This window comes from Monodelphis domestica, chromosome 3, assembly GCF_027887165.1.
Source record: "Monodelphis domestica isolate mMonDom1 chromosome 3, mMonDom1.pri, whole genome shotgun sequence".
Classification (NCBI taxonomy): Eukaryota; Metazoa; Chordata; class Mammalia; order Didelphimorphia; family Didelphidae; genus Monodelphis; species Monodelphis domestica.
In genome coordinates, this window is record NC_077229.1 from 259,544,843 (window position 1) to 259,564,410 (window position 19,568).

Genomic DNA, 19,568 nt, shown 5'->3' on the forward strand with positions numbered 1-19,568 from the left:
AAACAAATATATTTTATCTATTGGTCTAGCTTAAATTATTTGGAGAAGAGTTAGTGCATTTTTGATATCCTATTCTTATAAAGTTAAAGGTTCTTTTTTTAGTTATTTGAAATATTCTCTGCATTCCACTTAATATGTTATGAACAACTGTTCTGTGCTCTGCCTTGATGAACGTTTTATTCTATTATTTTAGCTACTTCATATGGACAAAAGAAGAGAATATCTTTATCAGCTTCAGGAGTTTTTAGTAACAGATAATAGCAGAAATTGGCGCTTTCGAGCTGAACTGGCTGAGTATGTTATACTTTTTGTTACATTTTATATTGGAGGTTTGTTTTTGCTTTTGAGAAGAAAGATTATATTTGTGTTGGCTTTATTGTGAAATTCATTAAGTTATAAACCAGCTTCCTACTTAAAACAAAAAGTCTTCAGTTCTGGTCCAGGCTTTGCTTCAAATAATTAGATAGTACCAGTAAGCCCATAGAAAGGCAAAAACAAAAACAATCCTTTCCCTCAGAGCTCATGGTCCAATATGGGAAACAGATATGAACATACAAAATGACTGGAGTTGATCCCAGAAGGAAGGCATCTAGATGAAGTAGATTGTGACAGGAACCTTCCAGGCACCAATTACCTGACTTTCAGTGGATTCTGCAACACCTCCTTGTCTTGTTAGGCTTGTGAATAACTTGTAGTTGAATTAAAAAAAACTATTGACTTTGACCTCTATAGGTGAACATGAAAACCATAGACATTCTACCACTACAGTCCCTGACTTTAAAATAGGGCACTCATACAAACTGCTGCTCTTGCTGTGGGATATAAAGTTGTTGCTATTTGTTGCTTCGAGAAGATTCATAACTGCTCCTGATGTTGATTGATCCCTGAGGAGTTTAGTGCCTTCAGGGCTCTTACTCCTGCTATTCTAGGGGACTTTCTGCCTCAAAGAGGAAGAAAATTCAGACATTAATTGGCTTCAGACATGATTCAGAAAGCTGTCTGGGAACACTATCTCTCTCACTCATGCTATTTCCTCTGGTTTAGAGGCATTATCATATAGAAGTGCCTGATAACTTTCTTGGTTATACTAGTGAAAAAATATCAGAACCACATTTCCTTGGACTACTTCACTCTCCCTCATTAGAATAAATTTAGAATTTTAAATTAAGAGCAAAAAAGCATAGTGTTTTGTGGTGTCTCAGAGGACTACTGAAAGTATTCAGTTGGGGGAAAATCTTTCATAGTGTAGCTGCCATTTAAGAAATCAAGAACTATACCACTGTAGCTATTTTGGAATAGCATAAAGGTTTTCAAATAAATTACATGTGTGCCTTTTATTTTTACATCATAGTCATTTTTGGTTATGTAATCTGTTTTCCTTCCCCACCCTCTCCCTTTTATATTGAACCATTCACCCCTTCCTCTGAAATAAAAAAAGGAAAATGGTTAAGCAAAAATTGAACAGATACAACAATAATAAGCACATCTGACAGTGTGAACAACATTCTGCCTTTGTTATCTCCCTGCCTCTGCCAGGAATAGGGTGGCATGTTTCATTATTCTCCAGGACATTTGTGGGTTTTCAGGTACTTAAGAGTTTGCCTTCTTTTAGTGATCTTTTCATTAATAGCATTTTTAATATCTGTACATATTTTTTATTCTGCTTACTCTTTTATTTTTTTACTTTTATCATTTCATATAAATATTCCCAAGTTTCTCTGAATTCTTTTTATTTAATTACTGAAGTTGTATAAAATTTTAAAGGCACCTCTCTGGTTCCATAAAATATTACTTTTACCAATATACCCCTTTAATCCCAAAATTGAATGAATAAGCAATCTCTTTAAATCAAAGGGAAAAAGCAAGGTGATAAATTAGGAAGCTTATGGCCCTGTAGATTCTATTCATTCCACAAGGTACCAGAGAATGTACCTAAAACACACCCTGTACATTTTATACTTTCCTCTACTGAGAAAGGTTGATCTAAGTAGTCAGGGACTGGATTGCACTTTGTCCAATAGAACTGACTTATTACTGACAATTTACATACTCTTAATAAAGCTGTATTTAACAAAAAATAATTTACTTAGTGCCACATAGCCATCTGTTCATTTTTTTTTAACCTATATATTGGCAATTCTATAACCAAGTATAGGAATTCATGTCTACATAAACTTAAGGCTGTTTTAAAGGATTTGTCCTTGGTCACATAGGCAGGAAACAATAGAATCAGAATTTGAACCTAAGTCCTCCAACTCAAAGATTCTTTTCATTTCAACATCCTCTTTAACATCAGTCAGCCAGCAAAGCTTATTATATGACAAGCACTAAGAATACCAAAGAAAATTCTAGTAAATTTAGGGAGTTTGATAAAAGTTAATCATGATTTCAAATTGTGATTTCCCAGCCAGTTGATAAGATTATTGATTAGTACCTGTATTGAATAGTGGCATACAATTTATTAAAATGGAAATTTATTTTCATTTTATATAATGGAGTCACCAAAATTTTTATCAAATTAAATGACTCCTTTGTTTGTGCGGCCCCTAACACAGTACTTTTTAAGTTAGATAATTTTTATTAATTCATTAGTAGTTATTTTCTTTTGACACTATTCATTTTTTTAGGCAGCTGATTTTACTTCTAGATTTATACAATCCCAGAGATGTATATGATTACTTACGACCAATTGCTCTGAATCTATGTGCAGACAAAGTTTCTTCTGTTCGTTGGATTTCCTACAAGTTGGTATGTTCTAAACTTTTAAATTTGGGATAAGGAAATGGTAAATAAGTATCACAATATGGAAATTATTCTTTATTTTTCCAATTTAATATTCCTAGGTTAGTGAAATGGTAAAGAAACTGCACATGGCTACACCACCAACATTTGGAGTAGACCTCATAAATGAACTTGTGGAAAATTTTGGTAGATGCCCAAAATGGTCTGGCCGACAGACATTTGTCTTTGTCTGCCAGGTAAGTGGGGAGTTTTCTTTTATCTACTTGTTGCCTGTCCTTTTTATGGTAAAATTTTCTTCTTTCCTACTTTCTCAGTTCTTAATAAGCAGCCCTTTCATATTCTGTTGCCTGTAAAATCATGAGTTGTTCCTTGTGACCCACCTAATCATTGAGATATCTGTATAGTCATAAGAAACAGTTGCCATCGTTGCCAGTATCGCCTTGCTCTAGCCACTGGCCTGGAAGGTAAAGATTGAGAGTCAGTCTTTGTTGCTTCCAGGTATCTATAAGGTTCCTGAAAATCCAAGTCCCATAAGTGTTCTTAGAAAAAAAAATTCACAGCATTTGTTTTCAAGCCATCTTAATTTCTCAATTAAGGCAGCATTCTCCAAGTATACACTGTGATTTGATTGTTAAATGAGCAGCACTTTAAAGAAGGTCTAATAGATACTAAAAGTTTTTTGGGGCCCATTATAACTTGTATGATCTCAATTCTAAATTAATGAAAAAATCTAAAATAGTACCTTTTTCTTGCCAGACTATCATTGAAGATGATTGCCTTCCTATGGACCAGTTTGCCGTGCATCTGATGCCACATTTGTTAAATTTAGCAAATGATAGTGTTCCAAATGTTCGAGTACTACTTGCAAAAACATTAAGACAGACTCTCTTAGAAAAAGGTTGGTAGTATTGAGAGTGGAGTGTTTTTCTTTTTTCATATTTTGTATAACTACTTGAGTAAGTGAACATCAAGAAGCAGTCAAGTCAGCAAAGATTTTTTAAATGCCTGCTATGTGTAGGGCATTGTGCAAAAACAGGCCAAGCAAATGAAATAATTCCTGCTCTTAAGGAACTCACAGTCTGACAGGGTAAAAAGTATACAAGTGGTCATTTAAAAACAAGATCTATCCAATGGTAAATTGAAGATATCTTGCAATCAGGAAAGGCTTCTTGCAGAAATTGGGACTTCTGCTGAGACTTAAAAGGAAGCCAAGAAATCCAGGAGACAGAGATGAAGTGAGAAAGAATTTCAGGCAGTGGGAATAGCCAGTGAAAATGCCTAGATTTGAGAAATTGAGGATTGGGAACTGGAAAGAGCAAGAAGAGCCAGTGTCACTTGAGCTCATGAGTACATGAATAGAAGGAAAAGTAGGAAGGGGTCAGGTTATGGAGGGCCTTAAAAGCCAAAGAGAGGTAACAAGTATCCACTGTGCTGACTAAATTTGGGGGAGAGGGAAAGGCTGAAGACAGAGGTAGCGACACGGTCATACTTTTGACAGCTGAGCAAATGGACTGGAACAGGAAGAGGCTTGACACAGAGACACATACCAGTAGGTTATTGCAGTAGTCCAGGCATGACAGTTTGTGCACCATGGTGATGGCAGTGTCAGGAAAAAGGGCATTTACAAAAGCTACTAGATACAATGAGCAGAATTTGGTCATTTGTTTTTAACTATGGCGGAGTGAGAGCAAGAAACTTGAGGATGACACCCAGATGATAAATCCTAGGTGACTGAGAGGAGGGTGATACTCTTGACAATAATAGGGCAGTTAGAGGGGAGAATGTAGAGGAAAGATGATAAGTCTAGTTTTGGACATGCTTGGATTGGTATTGAATGTTACTTGTCATGTATGTGTTATGGAATAGACCCATTTAATGTAGCAAATTGTTCATTTTTATCTGTCCTATTTTCTTTTATGTTAATTTAATTCAACAAATACTGAATTTTGGGGGGGGGGGGTCTGCCTATAGACAATTATTTTATGTCCACTTAATAATTATAGTCTAGGGGCAGCTGGGTAGCTCAGTGTAGTAAGAGCCAGGCCTAGAGACGGGAGGTCCTAGGTTCAAATCTGGCCTCAGACACTTCCCAGCTGACCCTGGGCAAGTCACTTGACCCCCATTGCCTAGCCTTTACCACTCTTCTGCCTTGGAGCCAATACCCAGTATTGACTCCAAGACGGAAGGTAAGGGTTTTAAAAAAATAACAATAATTATTATTATTATTATTATAGTCTAATTGTGGTAAGATTTGCTTCCTCAAGTAGATTTCTGTTAAAAATAGAGTGGTAATTCCTGTCCTTATCCCAGTACTCTGCCTGTAGATCCCAACAAAAAGAAATAGATTGTGCGTTGGCCAGGGTTTTCTGTGGAGAAGAGGGGTGGTTACTAGTAGATTGGTTGGAGGAAGGAGGATGTAGGTTTTATCTAGTCCTGGAATACTCTCCAGATACATACAGATTTACCCTTCACTCATAACCATTTTGCTTATTCAGTTTAAGCCATGTGCACTTAGATTATTCTTACTGTTTCCGACACCAATTTTTGTGCCTTTCTTTGCCTTAGTTAGATACTTTAAGGTTACGAACCAATATCTTCATCTTCCATAATACCTAGCACAGTGCCTTGTACAAGATTGGAGGAGTGCTTTTCTCTGCTTGAAATTCCTACAACTAGGTGAAATTATTTTTCTTAGACAATAAAGAAGAAATAACACTTGATTATGCTTTGAGGAATTGTAAAATATATCACTTTTCATACAGCTGCAAGAAAGAACTCATCTCTTCCCAGGTTTGCTATATTATAGAAGAAAGTAAGGAAAACTGAATATTCCCTGAATTTCCTATTAAGGCAGCAACAAAAAAGGCATATTTACTATCCTAAATTATGTCTTTGAATATATCTAATACACTAGTATACTTTTTCTTGTCTTGAAGGAAGAGAAATTGTGCATTTTGGCATTTTACACACAAGTTTAGAGTTCGAGTCACAGAGGGGTTGTGATAGACACAGTGTGAGTTGATCATACAAAAATCAGAGGTGCTTGGCATAGTCACATAACAGACCTGTTCAGGGTATATCACGGGAAAACCTTATCAGAATTTCAGAGCAGGAAGCGTCCTCAGAAGCCATAATTCAAACCATGTATCTGGAGTAGAGCCCCCTTTCCAAGGCAGCTAACAAATGGTTATTCAGCTTGAAGACTTACACCTGGTTTTTATCTAAATCAGTTCCCACATTTTAATGGTCATTGCATCAGATAAGAAAAAAAACAGATTTTTAGTTTATTAACTCTCTTGTCTTTACATCATCTCTTTTTCCCAGAATTAGCTTGTATAAGAAGAAAAAAGGGAGAAAACAGTTCAGCAAATTAACCAATATGTAGAGAGAGTTGGCATTGTCCATGTTGTTTCAAATGCATAGTCTCCTACCTCTGAAAAGAGAAGAAGAAAAGGGAGGCACCTTTTTTTTAACCTCCTTGAAGGGGCCTGGTTATACACTCAGCATTCAATTTAATTTCAGTGTTTCTGATACTGTTCTCTCCATTGTGATCACTGTGCACATTGTTTCCTTGGTTCTGCATACTTCATTTTGCCTCAGTTCCTTTGAGTCTTCTCATGCGTCTCATTGGTATTCATACTTAATATTTCTTTTAGCACAGTCATATTCCACTATATCTTTTTGCCAAAACTTACTCAGTCATGTTCCAAGTGATGAGCATCAACTTTGTTTCCAGGTCTTTGCTACTCCAAAAGAGATTGTTCTCGATATTGTGGTGTATTGTAGGACTTGAGTTTTTAATCATTGACTTACTGGGAAGTAGTAAATGCCTAGCATCTCTTGTTATTGAGTCATTTAATTGAAATCGCTCCAAATTATACAGCAGACATTTTCAGAATTTGTACTTGAAAAACATTAAATATTGTGTTTATTTTGTTTTTGTTTTCATTTGCAGAATATTTCTTAAGTTCTGCTAACTCTCATCAGGAAGCTGTGGAACAAACAATTATGGCTCTTCAGATGGATAGTGACAGCGATGTCAAATATTTTGCAAGCATTCACCCTTCCAATACCAAAATTGCTGAAGATGCTATGAGTACAGCTTCTTCAACTTATTAAAGAGCCCAAGTCTCATTGTCTCTTCTGCTTAAAACTCCACAAGTGCTCCTCACATGGATGATCTGGGACAGCCTTTTCTGAAGGAGGAAAGATCTCCCTCTCTTGCCAGACTTACTACAGGTGCCAGTTACCTACACCTGATGCCAGGGATCTTAAGAGTCAAGTGAAAGTATGGTAAACTATCTCATCTTGACTTTAGGAAATACTAATTTCTCAGAGGATTATACTTGTCACCGAAGCCTTAAATCCTTCTGTCTTCCTGAATGAATGAAACTTGAATTGGCAGAGCATTTTGGAAGGGATGACAGTCCCATAAACCTGCATTGTTTTCTCCTCAGGAGTTAACTTAGCAAGTTTTACTTTAGCAACAAGTAGATGATATTCTCATAGCCATAAAGGCAGATGTGTTGTAACAGGATGTAAAAGAGACCTCCAGTATTAGCTCTAAAAATATTTTATCCGGGCAAGGACCTGATTTGGGTGCTGTGGCTTGCTGCCTGGCCCTATCCTGAGTAAGTGTGAATAGTTTTTGATGTGTGTAAATTGGGAAACTAGAAATTTTTGGATTTCTCTTAAGGGCTTGATGCTAACACTAAACTAGAATCTGATTTTAACTTTTAAATGCAGCATATTGCTGTATTCATTAGCAGAAACCTTTGCTGAATACCTATGTCCTATTTTTTTTCATGCTGGTCATGACCTGAAGGAAATTTATTAGCACGTGTACTATATGTCAGGTATTTTTAACTTGATCATGATCAGCTCTGAGGTGCAACTTTTTTCTTCACATACTGTACATATCTGTGACCACTCTTGGGAGTGCTACAGTCTTTAATCATGTTGTTTAAAACTGTTGTTGTGACACAAGTTGTTCTCCACTTGTCCAAATAAAATTTATTAATAAGATGTACATACTTTTGGCTGGTTTTAGACACTTGGAAATAAATGTGATTGATGGTCTGTATTTATGATTTAGTTCAATATGGGGAACTAGATGATTAAAAATTTTATTTGTTTTAAGTAGTTTAGTATTTTCTCCAAGACTTTGAAAATTTACAGTGAACACATAATACTATTCTTTGTCCTTCAGTATTTCTGGCAGCCCAGCAGTGGGCATCACTGGAATCTTAACCTTCTATCCCAGACTCTAGGGTAGTCCTAAAGAGTACAGATTGGAAAAGTTGAATGTTTTCTGTTTTCTTTTCCTTAAGGGACTTGGGGCTTCTAGTTTGAAGAACCCAGCTTAGGAGGGCCAGGGTTCTGGCTTTCCCCATCCTACAGGAAGTGCTAAGGAACAATGGAAACAAGACAGAGCAGGTCCTTGGGGGTTGCCTAATTATTGATCCTCACTGTTGGAATGGTTGAAAGGTTCCTCAGATGATTTGGAAAACATACAAGGAGAGGAGTATGTAGATATTCCTGTACACACAGCTAAATCGCAAGGCTTCATCTGATTACTAACCTGTCTTCCCTCATTTTTAATTTTTGATCCAACTAATTACTAGTTTTTGACATTTAATTCATTTTCTAAAGCTTATTTATTGTTAACATTTTCCCCCAACTAAGTCATACAAATCTCACAATCAGTCTCATGGGGAGACAGCATGCAAAATCACAAAGAAGGGAGGAATTGGGAAAGACCTCCTGCACAAGGTGACATGGCATTTGAACTGAGTTTTGAAAGAACCCAGGAGGGTGGGGGTAGAGGAAAGAAAATTTAAAACTCATGTTTTCAATTCTGGGCTGTTACTAGCAACCATATATAAATGTAAAGAATTTCATTGCTGAATTTTTGTTCTGCTATTTTTAGACTTACTAGTATTTTTTTTATGGAACATCTTGAAATACCTGCTTTGTTTTTAATGCCCAAATGCAAATCCTTAAAGGCCTTTCAGTTAAACCAATACAATCAATATGTCAAAGATCTGCCAAACAATGGATAGCCTTGATTGAGAGGCAGGCAGTATGCCTGGGAAAAGCAGTCATTTGGAATCATGAACACTTGGGTTCAAATTCTGCTTCTGCTTAAAATAACTTAATTTTGGACAAGTTGATTTTTCACCCCCAGCCTGGGCTTTTTTTCCCTCTATAAAATGAGAAGATTGGACTAGATCTTTTAGGATCTCTTCCTTTATCTGTGATCTTATTTGTAAAGTTAACCCTTGTTTGGAAGCAAACACACTTGAAATGAGAGGCTTTTAAAAGGATAGTCCCTTTGTCACATGTGCCCTAAAGACAACTAGCCAGATGTGACTTGCTCTCCTTTTTTCAGGCATGTTATGGGGAAACAGGAGCTGAGCTGAACATGGGGAACAGGAGCTGAACTCCTGAAGACAGCAAAGGGTTTTGGAACCGAATGTAGCCTCTGATCAGTCAGGATCAGTTTAAGCAAGAAAATTCTGGCTTCCAGCAACAACAGCAACAGCAGCAGCAAGAGGCTGGGTGGTGAAAAGAGATAAGGTAGAAAAAATGAAAACAACATTCCTCATGAATTGTCATGAGGTGGGGGGGGGGGAACAAACAGCAAACTTATTTGTACTACCCTATCTCAGTATTAACATGAGAGAATAGAGGGATTACAGCTACTGCTTCTCATATACTTTCTAAAATTTAGCTGATTGTTGACCCTGGGGACCAGCTTTGAGGTTACTTTTTTAAAATTTCTGAGAAATCATTTATTTCATTTAAATCAGTGAATTTGGAAAATTCTGACAGCTCCATGTAACCTTGAGTAGCTAGCACTTTAATCCAAATCATATAGGCAGGATAACAAACTTGAAAAGTTGTTTTAGAATATAAATATATGTGTGAATATACACTTAAGCTTTGTTATATAAAAAGCTTACCAGCCCTGTAACCTTATGAAATGAACCTTTATTAATGAAGCCAAATTTCCTGAACCTCTCCTTGGTTTCTGGCAAAGTGAGGGGAGACCTTCTTATATATGACAGAGTACTTGGGCCCCCAGAAGGTTTCCTGGTCTTTTTGCTGTTTTTTCAAAGACCACTGAGTCCATAAGAGTACTTCAGGTAAATCTTTCACTTTGCAGAATTCAGCCCCAAGCTGTTCTTGGCCCATTTGGCACACAGAGGATCCTAGGAGCAAAGATATTTGACAGCGCGCCCTTGGGGAAGAGGGGAGAGATGATGGGGATTTAACCGACTGGATCCAGGAAAAATTGACGTTACTTGAGTCCTCAAACATGCCAGAATGTTTCCTTATATTGTCATGCTCTCAAAGAGCAAGTTACAATAGAAGAGTTGGGAAAGGAAAATCCATTCTAGCTCAGAACAAAATATCTTTAAAAATCGGTAACTGACTGATTCAAACTGAAGGGAAATGAGTTATTTCCTCAGTTCTTCAAGAACAAGGCTTTTGGAATTCTATGTCCTAGCAGATGCTTAGTTCTTAGAGGTGCCTGGCCTTAGAGGTGATACTTTTTTTTTTCCATTTAAGCTAGGCAACCCACTCAAGATAAAGAGAATGGCATCAAAAAAATGATAACTAAAATAATAGAGAAGAATTTAGGGTGGCACAGGAAGCACATTGCCAACTGATGGGGTCTTAGACCAAGCTTTTTTAAGTCACTTTGGCCAAATCAAGTCTGTCTTGCCAAGCTTTCCTCCTCCCACTTTGACTCACTAATGCTGGAGGCAGGTTTTGTTGCTAAAGCAAAGATTCCTCTACCAGTGATGGTGAAGCTTTTAGGGACCCCATGCTATGTCCCACCCTATCCAACCCAATGCCCCCTCCTGCCGCCACGGGAACCTGCCCCTGCATCTAGCCACGCCTCCTTATTGGGCTGCACTCCACATGGGTGGGAGCAGGGGACAGAGGGATCACAGTTAGCCTTTGGGTGGCAAGGTCACCCCCCCACCCCCAGACTGGTGGGGAAGGAAGTGGGGTGTGGGGCCAGGAATGGTGGCAGGAGAGGAACCCCCCCCCTCCCCTGCAGCCCCAAGTCCTAGACAGGGGAGGGAGAAACGGAGGGATATAAGTACAAAGGGACAGGATGGCAGGGTAGAGAAGGGGAGTAGAGGAGTTCCACCTGAGGCCTTCTGCTATTCTAGTAACTAACTGCTGGGTATGGCACACATGCCCAGAGGTCTCTGCATGCCATCTCTGACACACATGCCATAGATTCACCATCATGGGTCTATACTAACATCCTGAAAGACTTAAGAATATGGGTGAAGCAGTGTTAAGGGTAAATTTAGGGTTGAGACCGAATATATTTAGTTAGTTGCCAGGGATTTAAATTCTAAATCCCAGTGAAATACTCATGTCAGAATGGAATTTTATGATGGTTTATTTATAATAGAAAGAAGAAAATCAAGAATGAGAGGGGAGAAGGGAATTCAATGGAAGGGGAAGAAATACCCTTATTTTAGCTCAATTCTGATCAAAATAAGCAAAATTGGAGGGGCAAAAAAGCTGGCGGGGGGCACCTGGGTGGCTCAGTGAATTGAGAGCCAAGTTGGGTTCAAATCTGGCCTCAGATCCTTCCCAGCTGTGTGACCCTGGGCAAGTCACTTGACCCCCATTGCCTAGACCTTACCATTCTTCTGCCTTAGAACCAATACACAGTATTGATTCTAAGATGGAAGGTAAAGGTTAAAAAAAAAAAGCAAAACTGAATGACAAAACACTTAAGTATCCCACCTTTGCAATTGTCCTTGTGAGATACTACATACTAACTGGACTATAGAAGCAAAAAAACAATGAACTTGATCTTGAAACACACGTCTAAGCAACATCACTTCCTTTCTCAAAAATCATTGGCTTTGGTTAACACAATTCCACCAACTTACTCTAGAAAGATCTCCTTTCTTGTCCTCTCTTCTACTCCCTCCATTCCAGCCAAACCAGCATGTTCCATCTTACCCTCATGCTCCCTATACTTGTATCACATTTCCTACATAGCCTGTGATAAGTGTCCATAGTTGTTAGTGTTATTAAATTAGATGATTGTATCCACCCCCACACCCCCAAGAATAATAAGCTTCTTTAGGATGGAAGACTGTTGCTTTGTATACACTCATCATATCAGTCACAAATGCAAATGTTCAACAGAAATGCTGTTAGGTTAGTGCAAGTTTATCACACATTCCCTCAAAAATCAACTGTGGTATAAAGAACACTAAGGATGGGTTCACAGTGGGTATTTATTACCACCAATTCCATTTTCACTTAAATCATTTCAGCACAAAGCAAAATAATCTATATCACTTCGTTCTAATGTAGTTGTCTTTTCTCTAGGTTATTCCATTAATTCTTCACATGCCCTGGTTAGAATCACTGACCCCATAGTATTTCTTTTCATCTGTCAGAAGATCCAGGCATTTGCTGAGACTAAAATGAGAGTTGGAAAGCATGAAGGATCAAAACTAGGACTTTTATTTCCCAGGGAAGAAAAATCCTCAATTGCCCTTATTTGGTTTAAATAACAGAACAAGGCACCAAACTCTCCAATTCTTCTGAGTTTGTAACAAAGCCAGAAACAGCGTCCTCATTACTACCTGCTGGACAAGACTGAAAAGAAACAATTATCCAAAACTCCAGAGAGAAAGAAGTATTTTCAGTCAGAACTGGGGTCAGTTCTAGGCATTTCCTGATTGGTTTGTAACATCACAATTGGTAGGTTGTATCCTTCATGTTCTAATTCAGCATGGTGATCTAGTCTAGTTTCAGTCCTGAGGTTTCATTTCAAATCCTGGCAAAGTCCTTATTCTGGGATATGACCCCTTCAGAGGCACCAACTCGCACAACACATTTGTACCTTGTATTTTTTTGTTCGTTGTGGAAGACTTCTAGGGAAAAATGATTTATGTACATGTAGATTTGGGAGTTTATTTGTAAAATTTAATCAGACCAGAAAATCTTCCCCCTTTGGATTCTCCAAAAGTGGTCTGAAACATTAGAGCAGGAGTTCTTAACCTGGGATCCCTGGATATTTCAGAAGGTCCCTGAATCTGACTGGGGAAATATGTTTCCTTTATAATTTTATGTATTGTTTTCAATATCATTAAAATCAAAATATCAAGCAGTACTTTAACATTTTTTCCTAAGTTGTAACTTGTAAAAATCTGTAAGCTTTTTTTGTCTAGGGTTACATAAGATCAAAAGAAACCAAAGCTAAACTTTTATTCAAAGCCAATCTATTTGCATGATTATTTTGGTAATTAATGGTAAACTTGGAGTAAGTTCATTCAGTGCATAAGTTTAAAAGAAAGTACCTATAGGTCCCATTTACAAGCTGATGGATACTTAACTTTCAGAGCCAGAGAAGAGTAATAGCAGTGATGGTGAACCATTTAGAAACAGTGCTAAAACACCATGCCTCATGTGAGCCTCCCTGCCTTACCCGAAACAGGGGAGGAAGCGCTCCCATTGGGCTGCTGAGAGTGGGGGGCAGGTCATGTGAGAAATGTCCTCAGGCACAGTGGCAAAGAGGGGAGCAGCCCACTCTGGCACATGTGCCATAGGTTTGCTAACACAAGTATACAGTAACTTTTTACCAAAAAATTGGTTGGCTTCCAATTTTTGTTACCAAAAACATACCTTGTTAGCTCCCTTGGTTAATACCCAAGATCATGGTGCCAGCCCCACATAAGCCTGTTAGTTTCATAGAAAATCTGTTTCATGTCTGTATCTATACACCTAACTGCAGCCTTTAGGCCAATGCAAATAGAAGCTCTTGGTCACAGAGAACTGACAAAACTGTCACCAGGACTGAAAACAGTTAAGTATAATTGGATCACATACACAGCTTTACATGTGAATGGCTAGACTCTCGAAAATGGGTTTTACGCTCCCTACAGTTTGAAACAGGTGGCACTACTGGATGAAGAGAGACTGCCTCGAACACATACAGGCTGTGAGATCCTGGGCAAAGTCACCTGACTCATCATTTCAGGATTGCAGGTGACTCTCTTAAGACTGAAGCTGCAGAAGAGGTGACATCTGCAGTGAGAGTGGGGCAAAGTTTGCTCCTAAGGAGTTCTCTACACCAGTGAAATCACAGGTCCAGCCCCTTCCCACCCACAGCACACAAACCAACACCACCATCCCCCCACTCCCCCCAAAAATCTTAGATCACATGACCTCATCCTCTCTCTGGCCACAAGATACTTACCCCCCCCCCCCCAAATGAGCAGTTATTTGCAGAAAAGTAAAGAAACTGGATACTTTTTTTTTTTCCCAAATGGCTGCTTGAATTTATTTGCTTGATGCTTAATGGTCCTGGCACAAAATAAAAGTTAGCCAATATTAAGAGAATGGAAACACTGATTTAAAAAATAACAGCTTGATAGAAATTAGTGTTTACACAAACAAAAAAGTAATCTTAAATATTTTTGCCAGCAAATAGAAGATGAATGTGACAGGACACCAAGAAGGTTTTACACATTTACGTTCATCACCTGACCATATTTTAGTCACCATAATATCTTCTCTCCAGATTTTAAAAAAATAGTTATGTTGTTTTCTATAACATATCAAAGCTTTTTTTTTTTGTACAAAATCAAATAGTGGCCAACAATTCACAACAGTGCAATAGGTAGAGGAGGATACAACCACATCCAAGAGGTGCTGAAAATAAATACTCAAAATTCTAGGGTATAAAGATTACCAATGTTCTTGGGGTTCGTTTTCATTGTCATATGTTGAATACTTGACAAATTTCATGGATATCATTTAGTCTGAGAGATAAGAATATTCAAACAGAAAATGGCCCAAGAAGACAGGCGTTCGGGAAATATCACTGCTTTTAGGTATAAACCTCAATGAATCAAGAAGGAAAAGAGCATAGCAACTATTAAAAAGTAATGTTTTTCTATTGCTGAATCCTATCAAATGGGAGGCTATAAATCAGGCTCACTTGAAAGATAGAATTTAACATTTTGTTTGAGTATATGGCTTAACCAGGCAAAGAGAACATTACATTCTAGCCTAAGCAAGCAATAGAAACCCACCTTTTAGCAAAAGATCAGTCACATTAAAGATTTACCCATTTCTGTGTGGAAAGGAATTAGGAGGAGGCAAATGCCTCCAAACAGCTTCATGGAAAAGTTACAAATAACATGAAGGTACATGTTGATTAATAATGATGTGGCCAAAATTAGCAACAAGTGGGCCTATCCTCACTTTCTGTTCTTTTTGGCTCGTGCTGCCAAACAGTTCTGATATGAGAGCATTAAGGGCCATCACATCCGTCTTACTGGGACGAAACCATGCAGTTCTGGTGTGGTGTGGTATAAATTTATTTTTATGTAGTTTAGAATTGCAAAGTTAGAATTTATACTAAGGATATATAAAAGTACCAATTAGCCCAAGCCATTCTTGTCCATCATGAAAGGTCAGATGGCACCCCCATTATGCACCAAAAAGGTATAAAAGGCACAAGCAAAAGTGACTTAAGTAAGCAGAAATCATGATGGGTGAAACAATAGATCAATTCACAAGGCAGATACAGTAATTCATTTCGGATTTGTTTTCCCCTGAAAAGAGAGATCGGGCCTCCAATTCTGTAGTGAAAACAAAAGAACATTTTTGGTTTAAAAAAGTCAAACTATTCTCGAGAATTAAAGTTTTGAGGTTTTTCTTATGTGAACTGAAGCAAATTAATCTTCAAATAAGCTAACTATCTGGAAAACACATCTGTCCCCTCCAAGCCTGAAAAAGCTTTCACCGCTTTATACACTCATATGTAACCTGAGCCTGATGGGTAGAATTCATACATATGAAAGAGACACGCGTCCCAGGATTAAAAGATGTCTTTACATAATGTACACCAGAAGAGATGCGTGCACTTTATTCTCAGCATTACAGTAAATTGCACAGTCCTTGTTAAGTCCAGTAGATTTTGTTGGTGCCCTGCACACAAGCTGATCAGATGGGTGTCTCCTTCCGGTCTTTGCTGGGCGATGGCTTCACTTGCTCCTTGACTGCCTTTGGCTGCTGCTCTTTTGCTGCTTTTGTGTCAGGGACACTGTCTCTCTGCTGCTGAGGCCCGCCCCCACGCTTTTCTGGCTCTTCGTCTTCCTGCACCTGCTGCTCAGATTTTGCTCGCTGCATCTGAAGCAGTCGAAGCTGCACTCGAAGTTCAATGATGGCCTCTCGCTCTTCATGAATCGCTTGGTTCAGATGATTGTTCTTTATCTTTACCAATAACAGAAAGAACAGTGTTAATTAAGCAGTGAAGGCAAAAAAAATGGTTTCTCAATGGCAAAGAAATAGGATACAGTGGTCTCCTTGATTCAATAAGTTCAACTAGGGAAGAAAAAAAATACTGCTTCTTTCGGTGGTTCCAGACTTAGATTTAAAGAAACACACCAATGTTTACTTGGAGCCTCAGCCACGTAAGCATTTCTTGACTGACCACAGAACATAATCCTGGTGAGAAAGACATGAGTTTGGATCAAAACCTTTATGATTGCTTTGTCTTATATTTAATGTACAACTGACAACTATTGTCAACTAACTCTAGGTCATTTATAGCAAGCATAGGAGCTCCCCACCCATCATCCATATCTGGTTTTAGAATACATTTTTATACCCAAGAAATTGATTTATTGGGGCATATGAAGCACTTGATGCAAAGGAATCTCAAGAAGTGCCTCAGACCTGCTCAAAATCCACTCTGCAGCAGGAAGTGCAGAAAGTATTTCAGATGTTTGGTAAGTAAACAAGAGTGGGTTTGTTTTTTGAATGGTAAAACAAGGCAGAAACTTCCTTTCCAGCTACTACCTGGTACATTCACTTCTGGTCTCAGATACTTCCTAACTGTAAGAGGCAGGGCAACCTCTTGGCTCCAGTTTCTGCAAAATAATGGCAGCACTTCCCTCAGAATTGTCATGAGGATCAAATGAAATTATACATGTAAAGTGCTTTTGGACATCTTAAGGCACTACATAAATTATAGGCAGCTATTAATACTACTAAAATTTCCCTGGAGATACAGCGTACACTAGAGTGGTGTGGTTTAAACATCCTTTCCTGGAGTTGAGACATGGTTTTTGAGGGAATAAAAAAATTGTCCAACCTCTTCGCCCCATAATCATTCTTGTGATTGTCTCATTTTTAGTTCACCTTTCTGAAAGGGAAAAGAATTCTGTGATGATAAAATACTATGAGGCTTCAAGCCAACTTGTGTTGAAAATGTTATTTAAGGGGACGAAGAGGAGGAAAAACAGATCTGACCTCTACATGGCCATAAGGCAACACAGGCTTGAGTAGAAGGTTAGTGATGTATTTGGAGCAGCTCTGCCCCTTGGACCAACTGCTTCATTTTTCAGACTCTTAAGCTTCCCTCATTTTACAGCTAAGAATATCGAAGAGACCTCCAGCTCTATATCTATGATCCTACAAGCTGTTCAATCTAAATCAAGCCTTCCCTCTTATTCTCAGTCAAGTATAGGAAGGTGGGATATTTAACAGGCCCTCAGTCTCTGCAAAAATGCCTTTTCTTTCTAGGAGTATGAGAACTATAAAAAGAGTGGCTAGAAGAACAAAAGATCAAGAAAATCAAAAGAACTAATGAAAAAAATGTGGAGGGGAGCCTAGCAGTACCAGATCTAAAATTGTATTATAAAGCAGTAGTCATCAAAACAATATGGTACTGGCTAAGAAACAGAAGGGAGGATTGGTGGAATAGGCTCAGGGAAAATGCCCTCAGCAAGAAAGTCTATGATAAACCCAAAGATCCCAGCTTTTGGGACAAGAACCCACTGTTTCACAAAAACTGCTGGGAAAATTGGAAAACAGTATGGGAGAGATTAGGTTTAGATCAACATCTCACACCCTGCACCAAGATAAATTCAGAATGGGTGAATGACAAAAAGAAGGAAACTAAGTAAATTAGGTGAACACAGAATAGTATACTTCTCAGATCTGTGGGAAAGGAAAGAATTTAAGACCAAGCAAGAGACAGAGAATATTACAGAAATGAATAAACCAATGCAACCAAAAATAGAAGAGAAGCAACAAATTGGGGGAAAATCTTTAACAAAAATCTCTAACAAAGGTCTAATTTCTCAAATATGTAAGGAGCTAAATCACTTGTACAAAAAAGCAAGGCATTCCCCAATTGATAAATGGACAAGGTCAATTTTCAGATAAAGAAATCAAAACTATCAATAAGCACATTAAAAAGTATTCTAAATCTCTCATAATGCAAATCAAAACAACTCTGAGGTACCACCTCACACCTAGCAGATTGGCTAATATGACAGCAAAGGAAAGTAATAAATGTTGGAGGGGATGTGGCAAAATTGGGACATTGCTGGTGGTGTTGTGAATTGATTCAACCATTCTGGAAGGCAATTTGGAATTATGCCCAAAGGGCTTTAAAAGACTGTCTGCCCTTTGATCCAGCCATACCACTTCTGGGTTTATACCCCAGAGATAAGGAAAACTATGTATACAAAAATATTTATAGCCATGCTCTTTGTAGTGGCAAAAAATTGCAAAATGAGGGGGTGTGCCTTGATTGGAGAATGGCTGAACAAATTGTGATATCTGTTGGTGATGGAACATTATTGTGTTGAAGGGAATCAATGAACTGGAGGAATTCCATGTGAACTGGAATGACCTCCAGGAAGTGATGCAGAGCAAAAGGAGCAGAACCAGGAAAACATCGTACACAGAGATTGATACACTGTGGCACAACTGAATGTAATGGACTTCTCTACTAGCAGCAATGCAGTGATCCAAAACATTTCTGAGGGACTTGTGAGAAAGAACCCTATCTACATCCAGAGCAAGAACTGTGGGGAAAGAAACACAGAAGAAAAACAACTGCTTGATCATATGGTTCAATGGAGACATGATTGGGGATGTAGATGCTAAATGATCACTCTAGTGCAACTATCAATAATATGGAAATGGGTCTTGATCAATGACACATGTAAACCAGTGGAATTGCGGGTCAGCTTCAGGAGGGGGGAGGAAAAGAACATGAATCATGTAACCCTGGAAAAATATTCTTTAAAAAAAAATACACACACACACACACTAACTCATGTCAATTAAACATATATATATATATATATATATATATGAAAAGTGTGGCTAGAGCAGTGGCTCTCAACCCTTCTAATGCTGTGACCCCTCATGTTGCAGTGACCCCAAACCAAAAAATTATTTTGGTGGGTACTTCAAAACTGTAATTTTGCTAGTTATGATTCGGAATGTAAATACCTGATATGCATTATGTATTCTCATTGCTACAAATTGAGAGGTTGAGAACTGCTGGGCTAGAGAATGGGAAATGTGTAGGAGTAAGTTGCTATATGGCTGTTGTCCCCCCAATACACTGTTTCTCAGTTCATCGCTGCCCAGATATGATGGAACATCCTCTGAGCTAGCAGGAACCTCACAGGCCAATCAATCTGATAAAGAATTCCTTCTACAACATCCCAAATTCAACAGGTATCATTGAGATTTCTACTTTGTTTTAAACACTCCAATAGGCATGGTACATACAAAGAACAAAAATTCCTATTCTGACATTTTATTAGAACAAAAGACAAGATATAAATGGAAGGCTCAAACCTAGATGATGGTACTTGAGCTAAGTCTTAAATAGTTAGGGATTTCTGGAGGAGAAAGGAAAAGCCTCCCAGGTACAGAGGGGAAAGACTATGGAAAAGCAATCAGGAGATGGAAAGTTCATGTATGGTGTGTGGATGAGTAAATTGAAGAAAACC

At 38.2% G+C, this 19,568-nt stretch overlaps 2 protein-coding genes across 11 annotated transcripts in view; one reads left to right on the forward strand and one right to left on the reverse strand.

The window, feature by feature from the left end:
• PPP4R1 (protein phosphatase 4 regulatory subunit 1) overlaps positions 1 to 10,184 on the forward strand; it is a 111,613-nt gene extending 101,429 nt beyond the window's left edge. For 7 of the 8 annotated variants that reach the window (XM_016431689.2, XM_016431687.2, XM_016431688.2 and 4 more), the window contains 5 exons: positions 194 to 294; positions 2,628 to 2,748; positions 2,844 to 2,978; positions 3,499 to 3,640; positions 6,698 to 7,771. In XM_016431689.2, the coding sequence (XP_016287175.1) occupies positions 194 to 294; positions 2,628 to 2,748; positions 2,844 to 2,978; positions 3,499 to 3,640; positions 6,698 to 6,861 (663 nt within the window). In that variant the 3' untranslated portion in view covers positions 6,862 to 7,771. Of the gene's footprint in view, positions 1 to 193; positions 295 to 2,627; positions 2,749 to 2,843; positions 2,979 to 3,498; positions 3,641 to 6,697; positions 7,772 to 9,133; positions 9,322 to 9,910 lie in introns of those variants that run through there. The other variant, XR_008917667.1, reaches the window with a different exon arrangement.
• A 3,865-nt stretch (positions 10,185 to 14,049) lies between these two features.
• RALBP1 (ralA binding protein 1) overlaps positions 14,050 to 19,568 on the reverse strand; it is a 54,222-nt gene continuing 48,703 nt past the window's right edge. For all 3 annotated transcript variants that reach the window (XM_056823656.1, XM_056823655.1, XM_056823653.1), the window contains one exon: positions 14,050 to 16,020. In XM_056823656.1, coding sequence (XP_056679634.1) covers positions 15,751 to 16,020 — 270 coding nt within the window. In that variant the 3' untranslated portion in view covers positions 14,050 to 15,750. The remainder of the gene's footprint in view (positions 16,021 to 19,568) is intronic.